Below are 22069 nucleotides of genomic sequence, written 5' to 3'. Positions count from 1 at the left end.
ATCTTTAAATCTTAAAAGCTCTGTTCCACACACATTCTTCACAGCATTATGATCAGTACATGAGAAGTGAATCCGTACATCATAGTTCAAACTATAAAACAAAGATGAATAATAAACAACCTCAAAAGAGAAACTCGACTAGAAACATCAACAGGAGGACTATGACAGGCCTAAAAAAAGCCCTGTCTTTAGTGATGTGTGCAGCCCGTCTGAGAAACTCCGAGCTGAGGAATCCTCAGGCCTATAATGTGCAGATAACATTCGTCCCACAGCGCTGAGATGGAGCACAGAATGAAACTGAGCCGAAACAGCTTCAAGGGAAGCGGAATGAACAATGCCAGAGACAATTTTACCAAACGCAACTGATAATGAGATGCAAATGTAGAACAAAGGATTATGGGTCACAGGGGAGGACTGGATTCCAGTAGAGAGCGCTACGGCGCTACAGTTTCACAAGAGCGTCTACTGGAGGCAATGAGCAAAGATGAACATGGCTGGTTCCTAACAACCACTGACTACAGAACTTTTGAAATGAAATGCTATAAAGCTTGCTGCCCAGTGTACACACTGTTTCTTTAAAGAGAAGTTGAAAATTTGTCATTATTTGCTCATCCTCCAATTGTTACACAACTGTATATAACCAAGCCATTTTGGGTCACCATTGACTCCCATAGTAGTCTTTTGTCCTATGTGGGAGTCAATGGGGACCCAAACAGCTTAGTTACAAAATTTCATTAAAATAACTTTAGCACAACACAGAAATGAATTTTTTGGGGTGAACTATTCCTTTGATTATTTTAATTAGGGTCTCTTATGCAAATTTTGCCACAGAAAATTTTAATATTAAATATTTTCTCAGACGGATTTCTAGCTGGGGTTTTGAAATACTTGGTGGACAGGGTGTGCTGTACATAAATTTAACTTTAGTTCAAAACATCAGTTTAAAAGCAGCCTTTAAACTTTTGAGTTAAATCAAATTGGCTTTCCAAGTCATTTATTTGTCAGGTAAATATAATTAAAGTAAAGTAAAGTTGCATGCGACTTAAACAATTAGTGTAAGGCAGCTTTTAACATATCATTTGGTGAAATCACTACCTGACAAACCTGACCAATCTCAAAATATTCAGCAGTTAACATGAAAACAGGTTTCGATAATAAGCCGATTTTTTATGATATCTGCTTATTTTGTGCATGAACACACACTGTGTCTTTCACTACTTGACATTACATGTAAACCTGGATTATGAAGTAAACCAGATGTGGTTTTATGGTTTATGCTACATTAACTCAGAATTGAGGCCCCGTCCTGCATTTTGTCAAACATGTACATGTGGCTTGTAGGTCTTTGGAAAGCAGGGAGATGATCTTTCGTGTTCGCACGAGAAATATCTACAGGATGCAAGACTGATGCAAACATTTGGTCTGAAAGCATGGCAGACTCTGTTATGGGCTTTAGGCGATTCAGAGGATCTGCTGTCAAGTGCTCATTAGCAGGATTAATTAAGAGCGCTTTCAGGGTATTTGATGTCCTCTGAGCCAACAAAGACTCAGGAATGATGGGATGTGGGAAGATCACAGACAAATATAGAGGTCACGGAGTACAGTATACTGTTAGTTTCAAAGATGGCAGCATTTTTCACGTTGAGGTTAAGCGACTTGTTTGCCAGGTATATGCAACCGTAATGTGTTTGGTGCTGGATGGTATTTTTTCTGCAGAATTTCAGGAACATTTCATTGTGTTTCTCTCCAGAGTTTATTAAAGACGGCAGTGCAGCGGAGTGCTTTCTCCCCAAAATAATTGTCTTTCCTGCAGTGCTCTATGAATTCATAATAATCACACCCTGTATATCACCGACAGAAAAATTACAGAAAAAATCTGTATAATGGAGAAACAGAAATATACCGTTAAAAATGTTCGTTCCGTAAAATTACAGGATAAGGATATATTAAATACTTTTCATTGTTTTTTTTTAAAAATGTGTTGTATTTTTCTGTAATGATACAGTTTTTGGCCGTATTTAAAAATTAACTGTAAAAAAAATTATCTTGTTAAAAATACTACAATTTTCTGGCAGCTGGGGCACCATAAATAAACTGTAAATAAAAGTTTTTTTCCCTGTAAAATTACAAATTTTCTCCAGTTTGCTTTTAAATAAGCAGTCTTTTTCTGACCGTGTTTGAAAAATAAATTAAACAACCTGTGAAGAAAATACCAACATGTAGTTTTTTGACATTTAATGACGAAAATCTGTAAAATTTCATTTTTTAATAGTAAAACAACACCTTCGATGCAAAATGGAAACAAAATGATGTCGTTGTAAACCTGTATACCGGTGTAAACCAACATAACCAAGATAGAGAGTAACAATATTGTTTTGAAAGATGAAATGTCATTTCAGACAAAATGTGATCTGTTTAACATGCATGTAGATAGGAAGATGGGCCAACCCTTGAAGACTTCTTAACTTCCATTTATCACCAACAGAGGGCGGAGCACAATGAAGATGACAGAAACACTTTGAAAGTGTATGGCAGGATGAACTGATGGCTCAAAGACGAGTAGAAAACAGAAGTCACAACTCACCTCCACGAGGAGAAAACATGGCACAATATATTTGCTCTCCTTGATTCCTCCTCTCACCACAATTCTCCTTCTGTCCATCTCTGCAATTTATCAGCGAGACCTGGAAAAATATATACAGAGAATAGTTCGATTTGCATAGTGGACAGATAACTTTGTTTGATGATCATTATATAAATTGCAAAATTGAGAATTATTTATTCTTTGAAAATAAATAATGGGACATGTTAAAATTAAAAGTATTTTTACCTTTAAATGCAACAATACTTTTGCATTAATAAAATACCCCATAAGAAAGAAAAATTAAAGAGATCTCTTTTATATCTCAATTATTTCTCCTAAACATCAATGAGATTTCATGGAGAGCAACAGGAAACTTTTGATTGAGTCTCATTTGCATCTCAAATATTTCTCCTAAGAAAACAGGTTTGAAATCTCACAAATGTCTCCTTTAAAGTTTCAGAAGAGATGTCAACAATGTCTCAAACTGAGCTCAGATTTGTCAAGTCTGCAATCAAAAGTCAATATTAAGAAACATTTCTCATCACATTTAGTCAAATCCAGATTATTTTATCCCTACAATACATTCATTTTACACATCCGTGCCCTTCACGTGTTTCAACAATTACACTCTCATTTGATTATATTGGTAATTTCTCACAAGCAATTTAAGGAGAAACATCTGAGACTAAGTTGATACTTAAATGAGACGAAACAAAACTAAGAACTCCACAAATCTCCAGAGATGCAAAAGAACGACATCTGAGCAATAACATTTTAATAACATATTGCAAAATCAACAGACACGGTAATAAAGTTTTTCTATAAACTGTGGTATCGCGAGTCAAATTGCCAAAATATAGGTAGTGAAAAAATCTTCAACTCTTACAATAAAATCCAGCCTCCCAGTGCGACATAAGGAACATTATCAGCACAGCGACGGCAGAGAACTGAAATCAGAGAACCAGCCATGACGAAAAGATGAGTTATAAAACAAGAAACTAAGATTTGGGATTAGAATCTACATCCATCTAAGAACGGAGAGACAGAGAAACTGAGCCTCGAGAGAGCAGTATCCGCTCTCTCTTCTATGTATGATGTGTAGATGACAAACACACAGGCATACAGTATGTCTCCCTCCGGTCAGAACACATCATTTATAGACACCATCCACATGAATATAAGCTCTTTTCTGCAACTGTGACAGTCACAGGGAAAGATGATTTTTATCTTATTTGCACCATTGTTATATAAAGCAAGAGAAATGGAGGGATAAAAACAGATGAATAAAACATGAGGTTTGGCTTCTGTGTTCAGCGCTTGCTCCTCAGGCCTGCAGCAAACATCTTGTAGCCGTCACCGTTTACAAAACTCAGAAAAAAAACTAAGGCTCAGATTGAAAAGGGAAGACAGCGATGTAATGCACTCTATTTATTATAGCCTACATTAAAACATTACATTTGTTCCTGGTTTGTGTTCTGAAGTTCTTCTTTAATGTTTTAAAAGTATAAGAAATAGGAAACATCCAACCAATGACGTTTAGGAAGTATCAGTTTGAGGATTTAAAATTATCTTCTGATGTTAAGAGCTGGTTCATATGTGGTTTATGTGATATATCTGCACAGTCATAATGGTCATCATATAACTGAAGGACACTAATTATATTTTGGTTCAGATATGAATAGTTTATCAAAAAGATTAAATTTTCAGTCTTCCAAACCTGTTGTTATATTATCTCTATACAAAAGGTGAACATCTTAGCACTTTTCGAGCGCATTTTTTACAACGTAAGGTTAGGTTGAACATACAAGAGTACAGGATTTTCATTGCTTGGATTTCTTAAAGAAGATATATTTAAAACATACTGGCGACATGCTGTAGAAGGGTTTGAAGGAATAAGAAGTTATGACAAAAAGACAGAAACCATATACTTGGAAAATAAAAGTTGACCATTTATTTCTTAAAAAAATTGCCTGTGTTGTTCTTTCAATTAACAACAGTTTGAAAAACAGTCGACACACGATAAATTCTCACCAGACCGAAAAATGGATCACTACATTTAAAGCAAACACAGCGCAGGTTCACTTGCTCAAGCGATCCATCTTCAAAGAGAAATCTACTGCTCTCCTCATTACACATCTGTGCTTCTGAACTCCTTATAACACTATTTTAGCTACATAGAGAGAGATAAAGAGAGAGAGAGAGAGAGAGAGAGAGAGAGAGAAAGAGAGAGGGAGAGAGAGAGAGAGAGAGAGAGAGAGAGAGAGAGAGAGAGAGAGAAAGAGAGAGCGAGAGAGAGAGAGAGAGAGAAACGGAGAGAAAGAGAGAGAGAGAGAGAGAGAGAGAGAGAGAGAGAGAGAAAAAGAGAGAGAAAGAGAGAGAGAGAGAGAGAGAGAGAGAAAGAGAGAGAGAGAGAGAGAGAGGGAGAGATAATTCAGGTCAACGCTAAAGAGGACTTCAGGGATGCACATGGAACAAAAAGGACCACAGAGAAGAACAAGATAAGAAAAGATAACTAGAGAAGAATCTCCTCTAGCGCTTCAGCACATATTGAAACCCTTGTAGCAACAAGGTTTTCTGTTGAAGCACTTGTTTCCATTTAAAGGTGAAGGGTGTAATTTCTTTGCCAGCAGGAGCACCAAACAGAATTGCCACAGAAACAGTTCATTTGATTGCAGGAAATAATAACATCTGTTCAGCCAATGCCATGTGTGTTTAAAGCAGCGCGACCTGACTGTTCCAACAATAGAAGTGTGTTTGAAAAAGTCATTAACTTGCCATTTTGTTTTCTTTCCATAGTGGCACAAAAAGTACATACTTGGCCTTTAAAGGGATAGTTCGCCCAAAAAAGAAAATTCTGCCGTTAATCACTCACCCTCAAGTTGTTCCAAACCTGTATAAATGTATTTGTTCTGCTACGCATAACGGAAAATACTTGGAAGAATGTCAATAAACAAATGGATCTAATCCTCCATTGACTCCCATCATATTTATTTTCCCTACTATGGCAGTGTATAGGGGATGAGATCTGTTTGGTTACTGACATTCTTCCAAATATCTTCCTTTGTTATACACTTTTGGAACAACTTGAGGAAATGATTAAATCATTTTCATTTTTTGGTGAACTATCCCTTAAAAATCCTTGAGCAAACACTAATTTTCTGAAAATGTAAATGCATTTATACACCCTGATTTTAACACCTGGTTATAATGTATGATACTGAACCATCCATCAGAAAATTCGCCCATGAAATCTCTTTAATATTTTTCCTAGAAATAAATGAAATTATGTGGAGAGGAAATGGAAACTTTTGATTGAGTCTCTCATCTGCGTATCAAATATAAAAGAGTCAGAAATCTCACAAATGTAGTAGAAGAGATGTCAACAATGTCTTAAACTGAGCTGTCAATCTGCCATTAAAAGTCAATAGTATTGAAAATTTCTAAATGAAATCACGTTATTGAAAACATGCTATTTCAGCCCATATCTGAATATATGAAAGCCTGTAAATTTGACATGAATGGTTCTTATCAGATCAGATCAAGTGATTCTTTCTCGTTCTTTCAGCTATCTTTCATTTCAAACACCAGCAGGGAGTCAAAGGCATGTCCTTTATTCATATGTATGATGTAAACAGAATGGTTATGTTAGCGCTCAGATGCTCAGGGTACAGATTCAGATACAGACACGCAGGTCCTGCGCATCAGTGCAAAAATACTCTGTACCAGCTGCTGACTGGCTGCTTCAGTCTCGCAGTCTCTGTATGCCTGCCAAGACACGTCTATAACAGCTTTGAGAATATAAAAGTGTGGTCAACATCACAGCTAATTCTTTGCAAGATCAGCCAACCTGAACAGTCCATTTGACAGACATGAAAATGGATCAGCCTTGATTCTTTTTTTATTGTACGTGTCATTATTGGAATGGTTGTCAAAAATGGATTTTATCACAATACACCAGGCTGAGAATAAACTTCAGTCCTTGACCAGCTAGGGCCATTCGTGGCAATGCATGTAGTCTTTTCATTACAACTTTCTATCTATCCCAAAGTATTACATATTATTTAACACCTGTATGGTGTTCATGGTTTTTCAAGGTTTTAGATTTTTTTGAAAATCAATACTGCCATAAAAATCCATGAAACACTTTACAGATGTTTACTTTATCCTACAAACAAAGCATATAGGGTTATTATTTGTCAATTACCTGTTCAATCCCATTTATGAAAAGGTGCTATTTGTTTTTTGTAAAAAAAAATGTACTGCCGTAAAGAAAATCAATAACACAGATGAAAAAACAAAAACGTTTCATTACATTTTTTAATACAAGCCCACATAATCGAAAAAAAAATAAAGTTAACTTTATAGTTTTGCTCTTTTTTATTTGTATTTACTTGCTATAAACCAACTGAATATCTTTTAAATATTCAATACCATATTCAACACTGTCACAATATCAGGTTTTCATTGCACGGTTGTCGTGCCCAAACACATTTTCCGGTAGTGTGTATCACAGTATTACATATATTTTGGAAGAAATAAATGATGCCATCTGTGAAATTCATCTTTTATTTATTTATTTTTGGTCTGTTATTTAGTCAACAAATCACACTCATAATACAAGTGTGTGGAGGCGTAAGAGAGAGTCGGTAACCACTGTAACACTTAAGGCAAAATTTTGAATGGATGCTGAATAGTTCATGATATTACGGTATGTGTAGAATTAACACAATATCGATCATCTTGGGGGGGGTTATATCACGGTCACACTGTGACACCCCACATCAAGTTGGAAGTTGGACAGGGCAATTTGATTAAAATATTTTAATGAATATTGATATTCATGAGGTCAGAGAACAGACAGTGGGCGTCAAGACTGAGACTCCAATTTGGAGGATGATGCATTTTGATTATAGGAATGCATTAGGGCTTCTTCTCACACACACAGCACACAGATTTACGTTTCTTCACTAAGTAAACCCTTTTCCACATTGAATTTACTGTACAAATAAGATTGCATTTCATAGGTAAATGTAAACATTTTTTTTCCATGAAACAAAAGACGTTACAATATACAATTGACAACTAAGACACTATTAAGTATCTACACTATCAATGCACACATAAAAAACACACTTCAAGTACAGAAAGTCAAACACACATACTGCAGGAGGTAGCTTTTCCTCCTGCAAAACTCTTTGCATCAAGCGAGTTTCATTGCTACTTTTGTTCCAAAAACACACTCTTTGTGCCATTGTGAACTCCTCAATGTGGGTCAGAACCCAAAAACTAGAGGTTTCTCCTGACAAGAGCTCGATCGAGTAACGCCTCTGTTGCGTTCAAACGCTCTGAATCTATTCATCTGGCCACAGCGCACGTTCACCATTACAAACCTATCAGACTTAGAGAGAGAGAGAGAAAGAGAGGGAGAGAGCTTACCTCTTATGGTTGTACTGTAGGTGTGATGGAAGTGAAGGTGCTATATTACAACCATTTCAGCTAGATGTGAACAAATGAACCGGGAGCCACCTGCCTAAATCAGCTGTCTGCGTGAAACAGGGTGTCTCTTCGGCAAAAGCATACTTCTCTCTCTCTTTCTCTCTCTCGCTTTCTCTCGACAAACACACACACACGCACATAGCCAATGGCATCAGCGCCACCCCTCTGAACATTTAGAGATGCAATGTGCACAAGCTGGACTGATGATCCAGAGCAGAGATCAAGCTAATTCATTACTAGACTATGATGGATTGAGAGTTTTTGAGACAGAGAGGAAGAGAGAGATTAATAAATGAAAAGGGATTAGAAAGCAATGGAGGGTGCAAATAAGTGCACCGAGCAAAGGATGTCGAGGAGTAGAGTTGTGCAAACTCATATCTGCATGTAATGCATTTTTTTTGCGTGCATGCATGCATATGTGACTATTTCTCAAAGCTCAACCTGTTGCTTGCAATGCTAAGCTTGGAATCCCATAGGTTTTCGTTTAGCATGTGAAGCCATGCAATGCAAATCACTTTGTATAAGAGCCTCGGCCAAATGCACAAATGTAAGCGCCGCTTAAGTGTCATTAAAAATATTATACAGGTAAAATAAGCAGCTCAAGCTTTGTGACGTCATGCATCACAGCATTAAAAAATAACAAGATTGTCAGATTTTAAGTGCCTCTCTTTGTATGAAGAGGTTTCGTATACACATTCATTGGTATGTTATTTATAAAGCAGCCGAATCAAATTGCACCCGCGTATGAGAATTATAAGAGAGATAGAGAGAGGGAGGGAGAGAGAGGGAGACTCCGATCAACCCACTCCTTTTAGTGAGCTAGTTTTTCTGCATGACATTGTTAAAAAATATCACAAGGTCTACATGTAGGGCGGGAGGTGGATTCGCAGTTCCCATGGAAACTCAGGAGAGAGCCTCACGAGAGAGACGTTTCCTAACACTCTTAACATCGTAGAATCCCTTAGACGATCTACAGTATGCTAACGATTGCAGTGTTTTATGTCGACTGCAGCAAAGCTACAAAAGCAAAGACAAGCTTTAACAATCGGTGAACATTGACTCTAAAAGGATCTCAACAAAGCAAATTATTATATTCTCATAAAGTTTTGTGTCGCAAACTATTTCACGAACGATGCATTTCAAGTTAAAGGGGTCAAATGGCACGGTTTTCCTTGGTGTGTTATAAGTAGCAATGTCATATGACCCCTTTAAAACATGATCATTGAGAACAAAATCCAGGTCTGGATTGTGAAAGTCACAGGCTGGATTAAATACATAAGAGGGACTTGTGACGTTTACCTATAAGCAAAGTTGTTTTAGTGTGAAGTAAGTTAATACATTTTGATGAAAGATAAAGAAGACTGAGTTGTGCACACGGCCGGAACCTGTATTGAGAAAATAACAATGAAACATTTGGTTATATGAACTGAGTAAACAAGTTTAAATCAATAAGATGGTGCTTAATGACAGGTATAGTAAAATAAAACGACAGTAACACCGTTTCAAAGAATGAATAGTGTTTTGTGTGATGCTTCATCCACACCAATAGGTGTCAGTATAAAGTCAAAGACATCTATTGGATCTGCCAACAAAACACATAAGGCCACTTTGGTGATGCAATGGGTAAAAGTCCACCTTGGAGTTGTGAGCACCCTTCTTAAGACTTTAAAAGACAAATGAGACAATCTACGGTTTTGTGGACTATGCATGGTGGCAAGTGCACATTAACAGACGGCATTAATGACCGACCGCATTTTTCCTCTGTTGTTTGCAAACCCGGAATCAACATTTACTGGAGTTATTGAAAAGCTGGAGAAAATATTTATTCTGCAGTGTTAAAGAGCTTTGTGTTCAACAACCATTTCCGCTTCCAGCCTTTATTTTTAAGACCTGCCACTTTAGTTCTCATGCTGCTCAACGGTTTCCCTCCTTCCATTCAATCTTTATCAGATAATAAACACAGAAAACAGAAGGAAACCCAGTTGTTGACAGAACGCTGAGACTTCGGCCATGCTGTGGAACAGGCACTATTCTTACACATTTCTCACAAATTTCACCACTTCTTAGATGCCTCAAACCACCAGTGCATTACACCAGGGATCAAAAGTAGGTCGCCTAAACTTGCACACCCAGATTTACGTCATGTGGACGGTTACCAAGTCAATTTTATACAGGAACAGCAGTGGAATTTTAAACAGAAATGGATCATTTATAAAAAAAAAAACAGAATGCAATCGGTCCATAGCTCAGATATATGCTGTCATTGAAATAAAATAGGCTCATGCCAAAAATAAATATTCTAGTTGTTATGATGATCATTTATAATGGGAAAAATCTTTTGCAAGAGCGTTTTAGACTACACGCATAAAAGTTCTTAAAATAATCAGGCTGTGTGGATTCATAAATATACACAATGTTTAAGGATCGATGTAATGAATTTGCAATGCAATGTAATGTATTATTTTAACATTTGGCACTTTTTCTAGCTCGTTTGTCAAATTTGCAATATTTTTGGACTTACCAGGTCAGATGGCCTAGCTGCTTGGGTAAAGATGCTTTTTGGAAAGCCTTCAAATCATGCCGGGACTACATGCCTCATTGGGTTTAGCACAAACTTCTGGAGTCCATGCTGTCATTGCATAAAAAGGGGGTAAAACAAATAAATCTCAATTTCAAATCTGAGTTCAAAACAGATTCCTCATTTCATTGAATGAGAAAAGGTCATTACACTTCTTGAAGTCCACAAATGCACGGATGCTGTAGACATGTAGGTCCATATTGAAGTTTTATCAGATTGGACATATTTTAACACGATCGTAAGACAAATTAATTGAACAAATAACTGAATGGTTTACGTGTATAACTGATTAATGTCATCAGATGCTCTGTAAACTTACTTTAGTCGATGCACCAGTTTTGTAAACGGGTCAATAGTCGCTTAACCACACACACCACATGAGGGGTTAATGTTTAACAGGTCTAAAAAACAAATAAAAGCAAGCCTGGCAGTTTAATGAAGAGAACGGAAAGCTGGTAGCAGAAGTGGGTTGCGCCTCACAAACAGGAACTGAAGCAGGTAACCAGACACCTCACAACCCCTTCAACCGATGTGCGTGAGGTGGGAAATACACAAACTAGTCAGCCGATGATTGTAACACAATTGTAACACTTTATGCGATAAGTGCGTGTGTGGAGGTCGGCAGCAGATTTTGACGGACCGGTTTATTGTCGAGCTGAAGTCATCGACGCGTGCCCGCGCTCCGGGCGAATCTCCTCAGGTGTTTGTGCTGCTGCTTCAGCTGGGGAAACGATTTCAACTTTGTGGATTAAATGTTTCGAGAGAAAAACGTGATTTGAACGGTGTTAGTTCCGCTGTTTTTACACTTTCTTTTTTGACTTTTCACACTCATTCGGAGGGATATACTCAAGAGGCCACGTGCAACAGGTAAGACGTCTTAACGATTTTTTTTTAAGATTTCGGATTCGTGTCTCACATTGTCTTTGATTAGAAACATGAATCTGTTTTGATTTTGTATTAATATACTTGTTTTGATCTTTGCGCGAGCACGTGCATAACCGAAGTCGCGTCCGTTGCGCGCGTTCTCGATTAGAACGGCGCATGATAACGTAACGTAAGATTCCCCTCATTCATCAAAGATCAAGAATAAAGATCTGATCAAAAATACATACAATTACTTTTTACATATATGTTTTAAACATAGAAAATACCCAACGAAATATATACTATTATTTAACTGTTGACCACAGTTTTTTGCTTTTATAGTAACAATCGGCTTAATATAGTAAAGTTTAAGTATTACATTTGTAGTTAAACTATTCTAATACATATGCTAGCTCACTACGCTTCTTTTATAATAAAACTAAGGTTCATTTTCCTAAGGGGTGCATTTGAATTTAAGAAGTTCAAGGTTGTTTTTTTATTCCCCATCACAATGAAACAGCAAGTACAAAAGGATCTTTTAAAGCATTAAACTGACAAGAAAATAAATGAGAACAAATACTTCTTACACAGCTTGAAGGAGATGACATATTAATTGAAAATGCTTCAAAGAAATAGGAGAATAATTCTCGAAACTCTTATCTGAACTTAATCTCACATGGACTGATATCACTTGATATGCCAAGCAGGTGTCTCTGTGTGTACGGTGGGAGTTTGTAACACCCTTTACAGTTAATCCCATCATCCAGCGTGACAACAGAGCTAAATACATCAGTTTAGTTTTTACAAGCTATCAGTTGTCATTTGATTCAAGGATCAGTACCTTAATTTAAGGTGATAGATCCGTTCCAGTCATCCACAGTAATCCAAAAGCAAAAGTCTTTTTCATAGACTACAGAGGATACACTGTATGTATATTAGTGTTAAAATCTCTGGAATTGAATTAGACGGAGAGAGAATATACCCGGAGGTTTCTTCACTTTCTTTAAACGACTGCTTGTCTGTGCAAGAACAGAAAACAGAGGATTTGAAATGTATATACAACAGCTCTGGCCGAGCTGGAAGTTTCAAGTTGTTGAGGTGCTTTCTCACCCATGAAGGGAAGAACTTGAACGAGCGTTCAGGTCCACCGGAGTGGAAAGCCCGGAGGAGATTTCAAAAGTGAAAATAAGTCAGCGGGAGATTATTGGGTGATACAGACAACGGTGAGAGAATGAATGAGACCGAACGACAGCGGTTTCAGTCAACCGCCGGGCATTCAGAGAATCGTAGATGATGGATGCTCCGTTTGCTGAAAGAAAGTCTTGGGTGTCACGGGGTCGCCACGCTGTCAAACACACACTTACACCAAGAAAAATGACCAGTCCAGTTTGAAGCATTGCTGTGCCTCTGGATTGGAAGCAGGACACTGGAAACATTTTTGACAGACAGTGATAAACTGCTCTCCTCTCTTGTGCTTATAACTTTTGTGTAGTTTTTAGTTGACTTTCTGCTACAGTTTCCCAGCTAGATTTAGGCCTGTAGTCAATAATACGGTTTATCCTGATCATACCTGTTAAGACAATAATAATTCACCCAAAAATGAAAATTCTTGCTTCATTTATTCACCCTCATATCGTTGTTATCTTGTGTGACTTTCTTTCTTCTGCTCAAAAGGAGATATTTTGAAGAACGTTGGTAACCAAACAAAACCGATCCTCATTGACTTTTATTGTATGGACAAAAAATATCTTCATTTGTGTTCCATAGAAGAAGGTCATGTTATGACAAGGGTGAATAAATTATGACAGAATTTATTTTTGGTTGAACCATCCCAACAAATCACGATGAATTTTTCATTTTTACTTTACCTCCCAGGCCTGCGGAATAAGCTAGGAGATGATAAAATACTATGATAGGTCTTTTCATACGGAAAATACAACCCAAATGTGTACTGACAGTATCGGTGAAGAATAACGTAAAAAAACACGCCTGTGAGACCACATGCCTAAGAAGGGCCATAATTGCTTTTGGCATTATGAACAAATCTACTTTGAGACTTCCCATCAGACACATTTCATTTTGGATCCTAAGTTTCGATTCCGTCTTCCAGAGAGCATCTCTACAACAGCCTGAGGAGCTGTTCCTCTGTGTGTAATTGTACAGAGACTATATTTCCCCCATTGTATCCGGCTGCTGTCTCAGGACGTGTGTGTTTCACAGACACCCGCTGGTAAAAGAATTGGCTAGCTGCAGGAGACGTGTTTACTTTTGATGGGGAACCGCTGTGGAGATGGAGAGGCAGCACCATGTTAATGATTTTTGTGCACATGCTCACGCAAAGAAAAGTTTATAATAAGATTATTTATGTATTGTAAACAGTAACGTGTGGTTTAATATGTGGTTATAGCCCATAGAATTGCCAACTGTATTTAATGACCAGTGTAAATAAGATATGATATGAAATGATGAGAGAGGTTAGCGAATTGGGTGCTAAAACAAAGCAGACATTGCACAGGTGTGCATTATATGGTGCTATAGCGAACGCAATTCAGACTTTCCCGTTCTCACTGGAGGAAAGAGTAGGCTAAATAAACAATAAAGTACATATCTAGCTGTTTCTCATCTACGTTTCATTAGTTATTTTCACCATCAGATCCCTATGGACTCCGTGTCACTCAGATCTTGTTATTACATCATGAAAGTGAAGCTGTCTGGCTTTAGGAAGCCTGCAGGTAATACATCTGAAGTTTAGTGACTCGGTCTGTCAAATGATTTTCTGGCTGGCTTGGTGACTCCTGAGAGGTTTCGCTGCGTGCTGTGTTGTTTTGGCTTTATAGGAAGATCTTTGTGAATTGGACCCGATGTGACTATAAATTTGTATTCTTTAATAATCGGTTTTTAAAAGAGATTTAGTTCTTTTAAGAAGAATTCATAGGAAACATGTTTATACATCAGGATCTTTAAAGGGACCGTTCCCAATTATAAAAATTATGTTGTCATTTACTCACCCTCGAGTTGTTATAATTTCCTCGTTCTCATAAACACAGGAAAAAGAGATTTGGAAGAATGCTTGTAACAGTTCTTGGCCAGCATTGACCACCATACAACCATCACTTTTGGGTGAACTGTTCCTTTAAACCACTGCCATCTATTTATTAAACGGATTCTATAAAAGTACGTACTTTGTCTTGAACTCTAAAATTTGACACAAAAATATTCAGCAATTGTACAAACGCAGCGACACTCTGCAGCGCATGAAGGATACGAGGTCACAGCCCTTCTGTCATCTCTGCCGTATGGAGCCGCAAACATTTTTGAAGCTGTTGGTGTGCCACCTTAATAACTTTTTCTGCATGCATGAAGGGCAGTTAAGGATGCTTGTAATTATTAATGAACAGAAGCCTGGTATCATTTATCTTCAGCTTGTGCTATGAAAGACATGCTTTTATCACCCTTTTGGTTTCTCATTTTTGATAAAGACTGATAATCTGCCGATATGACTGCATGATTATGACAAAAAATACTTTCATTTTGTACCATTATCACATTTTTACGATCTAAAACAAGTAAAGATTTTTTCCTGCACCACTTTTTTTTATCTGCAAATCAAAATTCCGCCATAACTTCACCTTGACCTTTTTAGCAGCATGACACACAAAAGTGAGCAGTATCCTATTGTACTCACTAAATGAAGTTTCTATGACTATAATAGCCCTGCTGTTCAGTGTTTACTCACCGACTGTCAAATCTGGCACTACAAAACCACGCAGCAAAATAAATCTTTTACACCTTATCCACGCCTTGATTATAATGGCAGGAAGCACTTTTCGGGCGTTCCACCAGCTACGTTACAAGTGACTGGTGCGACAAGTAATGTGTTAGTAATGGAATAATCCCAGATTTTCTCATTGAGAGCCAGGACTCATGTGATGTGAAACATGAATCACAGTTTATGGGCTGAGATCTGATTTAAAGGGACAGTAAATAAAAAGATCTTAAAGATATTTTAAGAAATGTTGGTTTTGTGTTCATAATACAATGGAAGTCAATGGGGTTCAGTGTTATTTGGTTACAAGCATTCTTCAAAATATCTTGTTTTGTGTTCGCAGAAGAAAGAAACTCATACAGGTTTTATAATAAGGATGAGTAAATGATGACAGAATTGATGACAAAATCTCTTTAATTGTTGCAGCCGTAATCACAGATGTGATCATTAAATGGATTATTTGCTCTGCTCCAGACAATTCTTAAATCTTTTTTACCTCTGTGACAAATTAAACTATTATCTGTCGTGTATGTTACCTCAGCTGTTTTATTGACTCGACTGTGGAGTGCCATCAATGTTTTCTGACCTTTTCACCACCTCTCTATTATCTCTTGATGTTTCAAGGGTTTGTAGAAAACCGCTATGAGGTTTGCCAAGATGTAGTAGTTTGCTTTAAGGTATACTCCACCCTCAAGTTTTTCCAAACATGTGTACATGTTTTGTTCAAAGAAAGATATTTGGAAAAATGTTAGCAAGTGAGATTTCTGGAACATCATCCACTACCATGATACACGATACAAGTTTGCAACAACTTTGGGAGTAATTCATGGCAGACTTTTCATTTTTGGGTGGAGTATCCCTCTAAGACTTAAGTGTAGTTTGATGTTACAGTACATTGTAAAGTGGGTTGAACTATCAGGCGTAATTACCTGATGCTGTCAGTCAAAGATAACCGAACAGGTTGTGAGTTTGCAGAGGCAGCGGAAGAGAAAATACGTTTCTTTATTTAGGAAAAACCTTTTAAAAGTATTTTAAATAAAATGTGTTTTGAATAAAATGTGCTTGCTTGGGGTTTTAAAATGAGGCCTTATTATATCAGCTTTGTATTTTGAGGGTCATATTTTGTTGACAGTCGCTGTGATTTGTGACCGGTGTTAATAATGCATTTCTATTTCAAGGGCAAAAGCACGTGTGAGCTTAACTTTAGACACGTTATCCTCTGAGACAAAACAATGACTCTAAAATGCTGATATCTTTTCGATAGGGTGAAAACAATCAAAGCAACACATGATTTCTGCACACGTGTACAAATGGACAGGCATACAGTCAACACAACATTGTGTTACATCTATAATGTGATCTGTGCAGAGTTTAAGATGTAAAGCAAGTAAAATACAAAGAGAGATTATGTTAAGAAAGATCATTAATGTGTCTTAAGAGTAATAAAAGCAACATGTAATTAATAAAGTTATGACGTTCTTCTGTGGAACACAAAGATGAAACCCAACGTGGGCCAGTGCTTTTGGTTACCAACATTTTTCAATATATCTTTTGTGATCTGCAGAAGAAGAAAGGTTTGAAATGACAATACAGTCAATAAATGATGAAGGAATTAAGAAAGAACTATCCCTTTAAAGTGATCAAATATAATTGCTCCCATCCTCGTTTTTAATTTCCCACAATTACCAGCTCATAACTGCTTTTCATTTGCTCAATAGATCAGCCAGTAATGTACATTTCATAAAACATATGGGCTCACTGAAACTCATTCCAAAACTGTTCCACATATCCATCCAATGGACCACATCATTATTAACTAATGGACTAAACTAAAGCCATTGTTCATCCCATCGCTGGGTTTACACACCATTCTGTTTTCTCTGAGACTATTTTAGCTGTGTAGCTGAATCAAGGCCACGTGTAAGTGGACACAAGCATGCGAGGAAGGTCAATAATTGTGTCTTGCGGACTATAATGACATGCTTGAGGAAGTATGTACAGATGGCTGTGTGTATGGTTTAGACAGGATTAGGCTAGTCTCACATTCTTCTCTAAACCGGTTTAAGAAAATCACTAATCCGAGATAATAACAGCAACAAGTCATTACATGTCGCTTTGCCTGCCTGTTATGATCTTAAGAACATCCGGCGGAATATTTTGAAACGTTTCACACAGCAAGCGTGAGACTCTTTGGAGGCCGAGTGTGTTTTTGATTTCCCGTTGGGGAACAAGAGGCGTTTAATCATTGACCGTGACTTACTATTTGTGGAAATTAAATTCAAAATGAAGAAATGAGGCCGAATTTGGGATGAATTTTAAGGAGTTTTCTCTCTTGTTTTACATATTTAAATTCTGATTATGCCTAATTTTCTGGCTATATTGGTACGCCGGCCTTTTTCCTTTAATACACAATAACTGCCTGATCACAAATATTTGTGCTTTGAATTACAATAATATGTTACCATCCAGATTTTAAATGCACATATTTTCTCAGTCAAATCCACATTATTTCGTGAACGTTTCTTTTAAATATTTTGTTTGGGTTTGAATATCCTGCGTAATTGAACAAAGCACTCTGGGTTAATTTTCAAAAAAATAAATATATTTCAGTACAGCTTATACAAATGTGAAAGTTGAGGGTTTAACTGAAGTATCATAAAATGTGGAGAAATTATGACCAAAATATATTACTTTTAGCAATAGCAATTCAATCGCATTATAGCTTTTTCTGGGTCAAAATGGTTTTAAATGGGACCTTACATTCTTGATCATCCACACACTTGGGTTATTTCAACCCATCAATGGGTCAAAAATGGACACCCAACTGTTGGGTTAAATTAACCCAGAATATAGTTGTATTTGAACCATTAAAACAACCCAGCATTTTGGACTGAAACAACTTGGTTCATTTATAACCCAACAGTTGGTTCTGTCCATTTTTGACCTTATGATGGGTTGACATAACACAACCACGACTTCATTCTAGTTGCCTAAACATTAATTGTATTCCTAACACAACATCATTACTAGCATCATCTCCAACATTTGGAGGCTTTTCAATTCAACTTACTTTTACAATTTAACATTTGGTTATTTATTTATATAGAACTACTTAACATATTCTAACTAAAATCATGAGAGCACAGGAAAGCTTTGCAGTACCCACAGGAAGTGCCGTCCGACTAGACTGAAAAGCATGTTTGTTAACCTAGTTTTTCACATATAATTTAAACCTTGCAAACTTTAGTATCGCACAGTATGTTTTGTCTCCTTTGAAAACTAACTTTCTTATAAAAACCAGTGTATATCAACCAGTCAGTAGGATCTGTCTGTAGTTCATCTGAGGGCTGTGAGTTAATATGACACTATTGTTGTTCGGAAAATCATCAGTTTCAGTGACACAGAAGTTAAGAAGTTAGTGTTCTGTTATGAACCGCTGATGTCATCTGAACCTGTCTGAGTAATAGGCTGATTCAGCACAGATACTGCATAACAGCTGAATATAACACATTCCAAAGCGATAAATGTATAAAAACGTATTTTAATGCTCTCTGTATCTTTAGCGGAACTGTTAGTTGGCATTCGTCAGGATGAAGTGAGTAGCAGAGGAATGTCGGGCGTTTTCATCTGGCAGTGACGTGCTCTTTACTACCTGAAGTCTCAAGGTGCTGTCAGGGCCCGTCAGAACAGATGTCTCTCCATCTGGGTCTCCTTTGTTACTTGCTCTTACTGTCTTTTTTCGCTTAGAAATAATGTTCTTGATATACAAAATGATTTACAGGTCAACTATATTTGACATTGATAAAGCATGCATTTGAATGCCTAGGTTGCATTTTCACAGTTATGATATAGAGAACTACACTAAACATAATGTAATGTGGTGTAACCCAGGTTGAAGTGCACTATAACACACTTAGTTTTTACTGTACTGTTGTACTCCACACACTTTATTTTCCTATTTCTTTGTGTATTTTCCTGTAAAGCTGCTTTGAAACAATGCAACATTGTAAAACGCGATGTATACATAACGTTGAATTTACTTAAAGTGGCCTATTTTACACACTTATTTTACACTTAATAGTGTAATAAAATCCAAGCGTATAAGCAGCACTATTTTAAAATAACATGATAAGTAGTACCATAAAAACTTTATTTGTAATATACGAAGTATATATTAATATATTAATTGTACATTTCGAGGTGCACCGACTGACCAGCCAGAGACCGAGATTTGGCTCGTTTATACTCGTGTCTGGGTCCACCGCAAGTCTCCGATGACTGACACAGGAATGCAAAGAAAATTACAATCGGCGCATCTCTAGTCATAATAGATCACTTTAAGTACATTGTAAGTATTACTTATTAATATTAAAGTGCACTTTTTTACCTGGAAACACAGCTGGTTTAATAAAATAAGATAAAGACTAGATTATCTGAGCTGTGCATTCTACATTCATTTTGTAGCCGTGTAACGGGTCATGCAAAGTATTTTGAGAATTTCTGAGTTTGTCCCAACGACACATTTTGAGAAATCTTCCTTATAAAATAAGAGTTTTCAAATGTTCTAAAGAAAAAACAATGATTTATTTGGGTATACACGTGGTTACCCTAGTGTCTATATCTCAAAATTCACGAGTCAATCTTATGACTTCTATAATGTATATAATATTCTATAATATTTCCCTTAAGGAATGGCTTGAGAAACTTTGAGACGCGAAGTTTATACATCAATGAACACAGCTGACAAACATCCAGAGTTTCATCACACAGTTAAAAAAAGAACAAGAAAGAAGTTTGGGTAAAATTAAACGGCAGATAAAACATAGCTGGAAGGTGTTGTTTTGAATTGGAGATGGAGGATCGAATTAAAAAATGGGCAGATGAATAGTGAGAGAATTCAAGTTTACGTTCCTCTCCTTGACAAGGGCTCTTCCCTTCCTGTCTGTAACCTGTGTGTCACAGAAAGAGGAAAATAAAAAAGCAAAAAACACATTTTAGTCAGAATTGTGTTTGCACCATAATAAATACCTAATCCTTTGCAGCAATCCCTGTGTCACGAAACAACTTTGCGTCTCTAAATTTATTTAAAAATGCAGTTAACATGAACAACAATGAAACCGAATCAATTCCTGTATGATTAATTTATAACGCCTGACATCCGCTGAAATATCGTGCCACCGACATCTATTGTGCTCTTTGCACGTCTTCCTGCGGTGTGGCTTGTGGTTATCAAGACTCACGACACGAGTCACATCTCAATCCACAGCCTGTGCTTTCTGATGGCCGTGTTTCTCGTAAGATGTTCAAACGAGCCTTTTTTCTCTCGGCCTGATAAAGAAGCCTCCAAAACAGAATCGGTGGTGATGAAACCTACTGGATTTGACGAAAGTAATCCAACTTCAGGAGATTACAAACAGAGTTTGGCAACTTGTAGCCATGTTCAGTTTCTGAAGCATTCAGTCACAAAACGGTTCCAAAAGAAATCCTCTTATGAATCAGGATTTGATGGATTTTCTGGTTTATAATTAGCTTAGCTGTCATCATATATATGTCAATGAGGGCTGACCTTTCCTACGGTTGCTTCATTTCCAAAAGCATTTCCTCCACCCCTCTTCAAACATCCTAAATTGATTAAATAAAGCTTGCTTATCTAAAACAGACATTCTAGTGTCTACTCCAGCGGACACACACAACTAAAATGAAATATTACGCAGTGTTAAGTCGCAGCTCTACTGTTAAGCTGGCAGATGACAGCCGTACTCCTTAAGTCTGCAAACCTGTTGACAAGAACCTCAGTGTGATGATTTTCAGACTTACTGATTTATCTTGAGTTATTTCTTATGTAAAACCTTGAGCATTCTCTCTAAATAGACCTTTGATATCCAACACAACAATTAGCATTCACACCACATTCAGTTGTCCAAAGAGATCTCACGTACTACATTTACTTTGAAGGAACTTTACAGAAGTTTATATTCAATATAAAGTATTCAAAATATCCAATAATGTCGCCTTCTGCAAATTATCTGCTGCAGTTTGTAACTTTTCTTATGTTAAAAATGAACAAAAATCTGTTATTGAGCAAGACAATAAATGTTCAGTGATAAACACTTGAAATTCGTACTTTAGGCCGATTTGGAGCGATAAGCTTATATTGATTTTTTTATTTGAGCTGCCAGGTGCAATTTCACAGGTGATGTCATGGCGTTATTTAACTTTGACCAACATAATGTTGGTGTTCTTCCAAAACCTCTGATGTCCAATTGGCTGTTCTTCAGAAAATGAAAAAAAAAAGTGCTTTTTAAGTGACTAAATAGTCAATAGTGCTTTTTATTGATTAGATATTTGAAAGCCCAGTGACAAACATAAAGTGTGACTAGTAAAAATGATTTCTTATAACAGCAAAAAAATCCAGAAACAGAGATATGAGATTTTATTTCATGTTTCAAACCGAGATGGCGATAGAGAGGAAAAAGGTCTTTAAAAAAACCTTTACAGCTTAAAGGTCAAGTGTATGACATTTAGCGGCATCTAGCGGTGAGGTTGTGCAACCAACAGCTCACACTACCCCTCGCTTTCAAAGCACTACGGTGGCTGACACAGGACTAAGATGACATCATGTCTTTATTCTTTGCCGAAGGAGAAAATATATTTACGAAACACTCTGTAGAGTAGTTTGTCCGTTCAGGGCTACTGTAGAAACAACATGGCGAATTCCATGTAAGGGGACCCGCTGTGTATGCAGATAGAGTAATAACTCATTTTAAGGTAATAATAACTT

General features: G+C 36.9%; 2 protein-coding genes across 6 annotated transcripts in view; one reads left to right on the top strand and one right to left on the bottom strand.

Annotated features, from left to right (window-relative positions):
- Nucleotides 1–22069, bottom strand: part of plppr2b (phospholipid phosphatase related 2b) — an 87826-nt gene that overhangs the window by 20177 nt on the left and 45580 nt on the right. For 2 of the 4 annotated variants that reach the window (XM_056750723.1, XM_056750726.1), the window contains exon 2: nt 2585–2684. In XM_056750723.1, coding sequence (XP_056606701.1) covers nt 2585–2662 — 78 coding nt within the window. In that variant the 5' untranslated portion in view covers nt 2663–2684. Of the gene's footprint in view, nt 1–2584; nt 2685–8020; nt 8149–10601; nt 10710–10977; nt 11107–22069 lie in introns of those variants that run through there. The other 2 variants (XM_056750724.1, XM_056750725.1) reach the window with 2 other exon arrangements.
- The window catches only part of palm3 (paralemmin 3), a 32128-nt gene continuing 21182 nt past the window's right edge, over nt 11124–22069 (top strand). Inside the window, exon 1 of one of the 2 annotated variants that reach the window (XM_056750720.1) lies at nt 11124–11525. The gene's annotated coding sequence lies outside the window, so the exon portion shown is untranslated. The remainder of the gene's footprint in view (nt 11526–22069) is intronic. The other variant, XM_056750719.1, reaches the window with a different exon arrangement.

Source organism: Triplophysa dalaica, chromosome 6 (assembly GCF_015846415.1).
Source record: "Triplophysa dalaica isolate WHDGS20190420 chromosome 6, ASM1584641v1, whole genome shotgun sequence".
Taxonomy (NCBI): Eukaryota; Metazoa; Chordata; class Actinopteri; order Cypriniformes; family Nemacheilidae; genus Triplophysa; species Triplophysa dalaica.
Note: the sequence above shows the minus strand (reverse complement) of the source record. Positions and strands in the feature narration are given on the sequence as shown.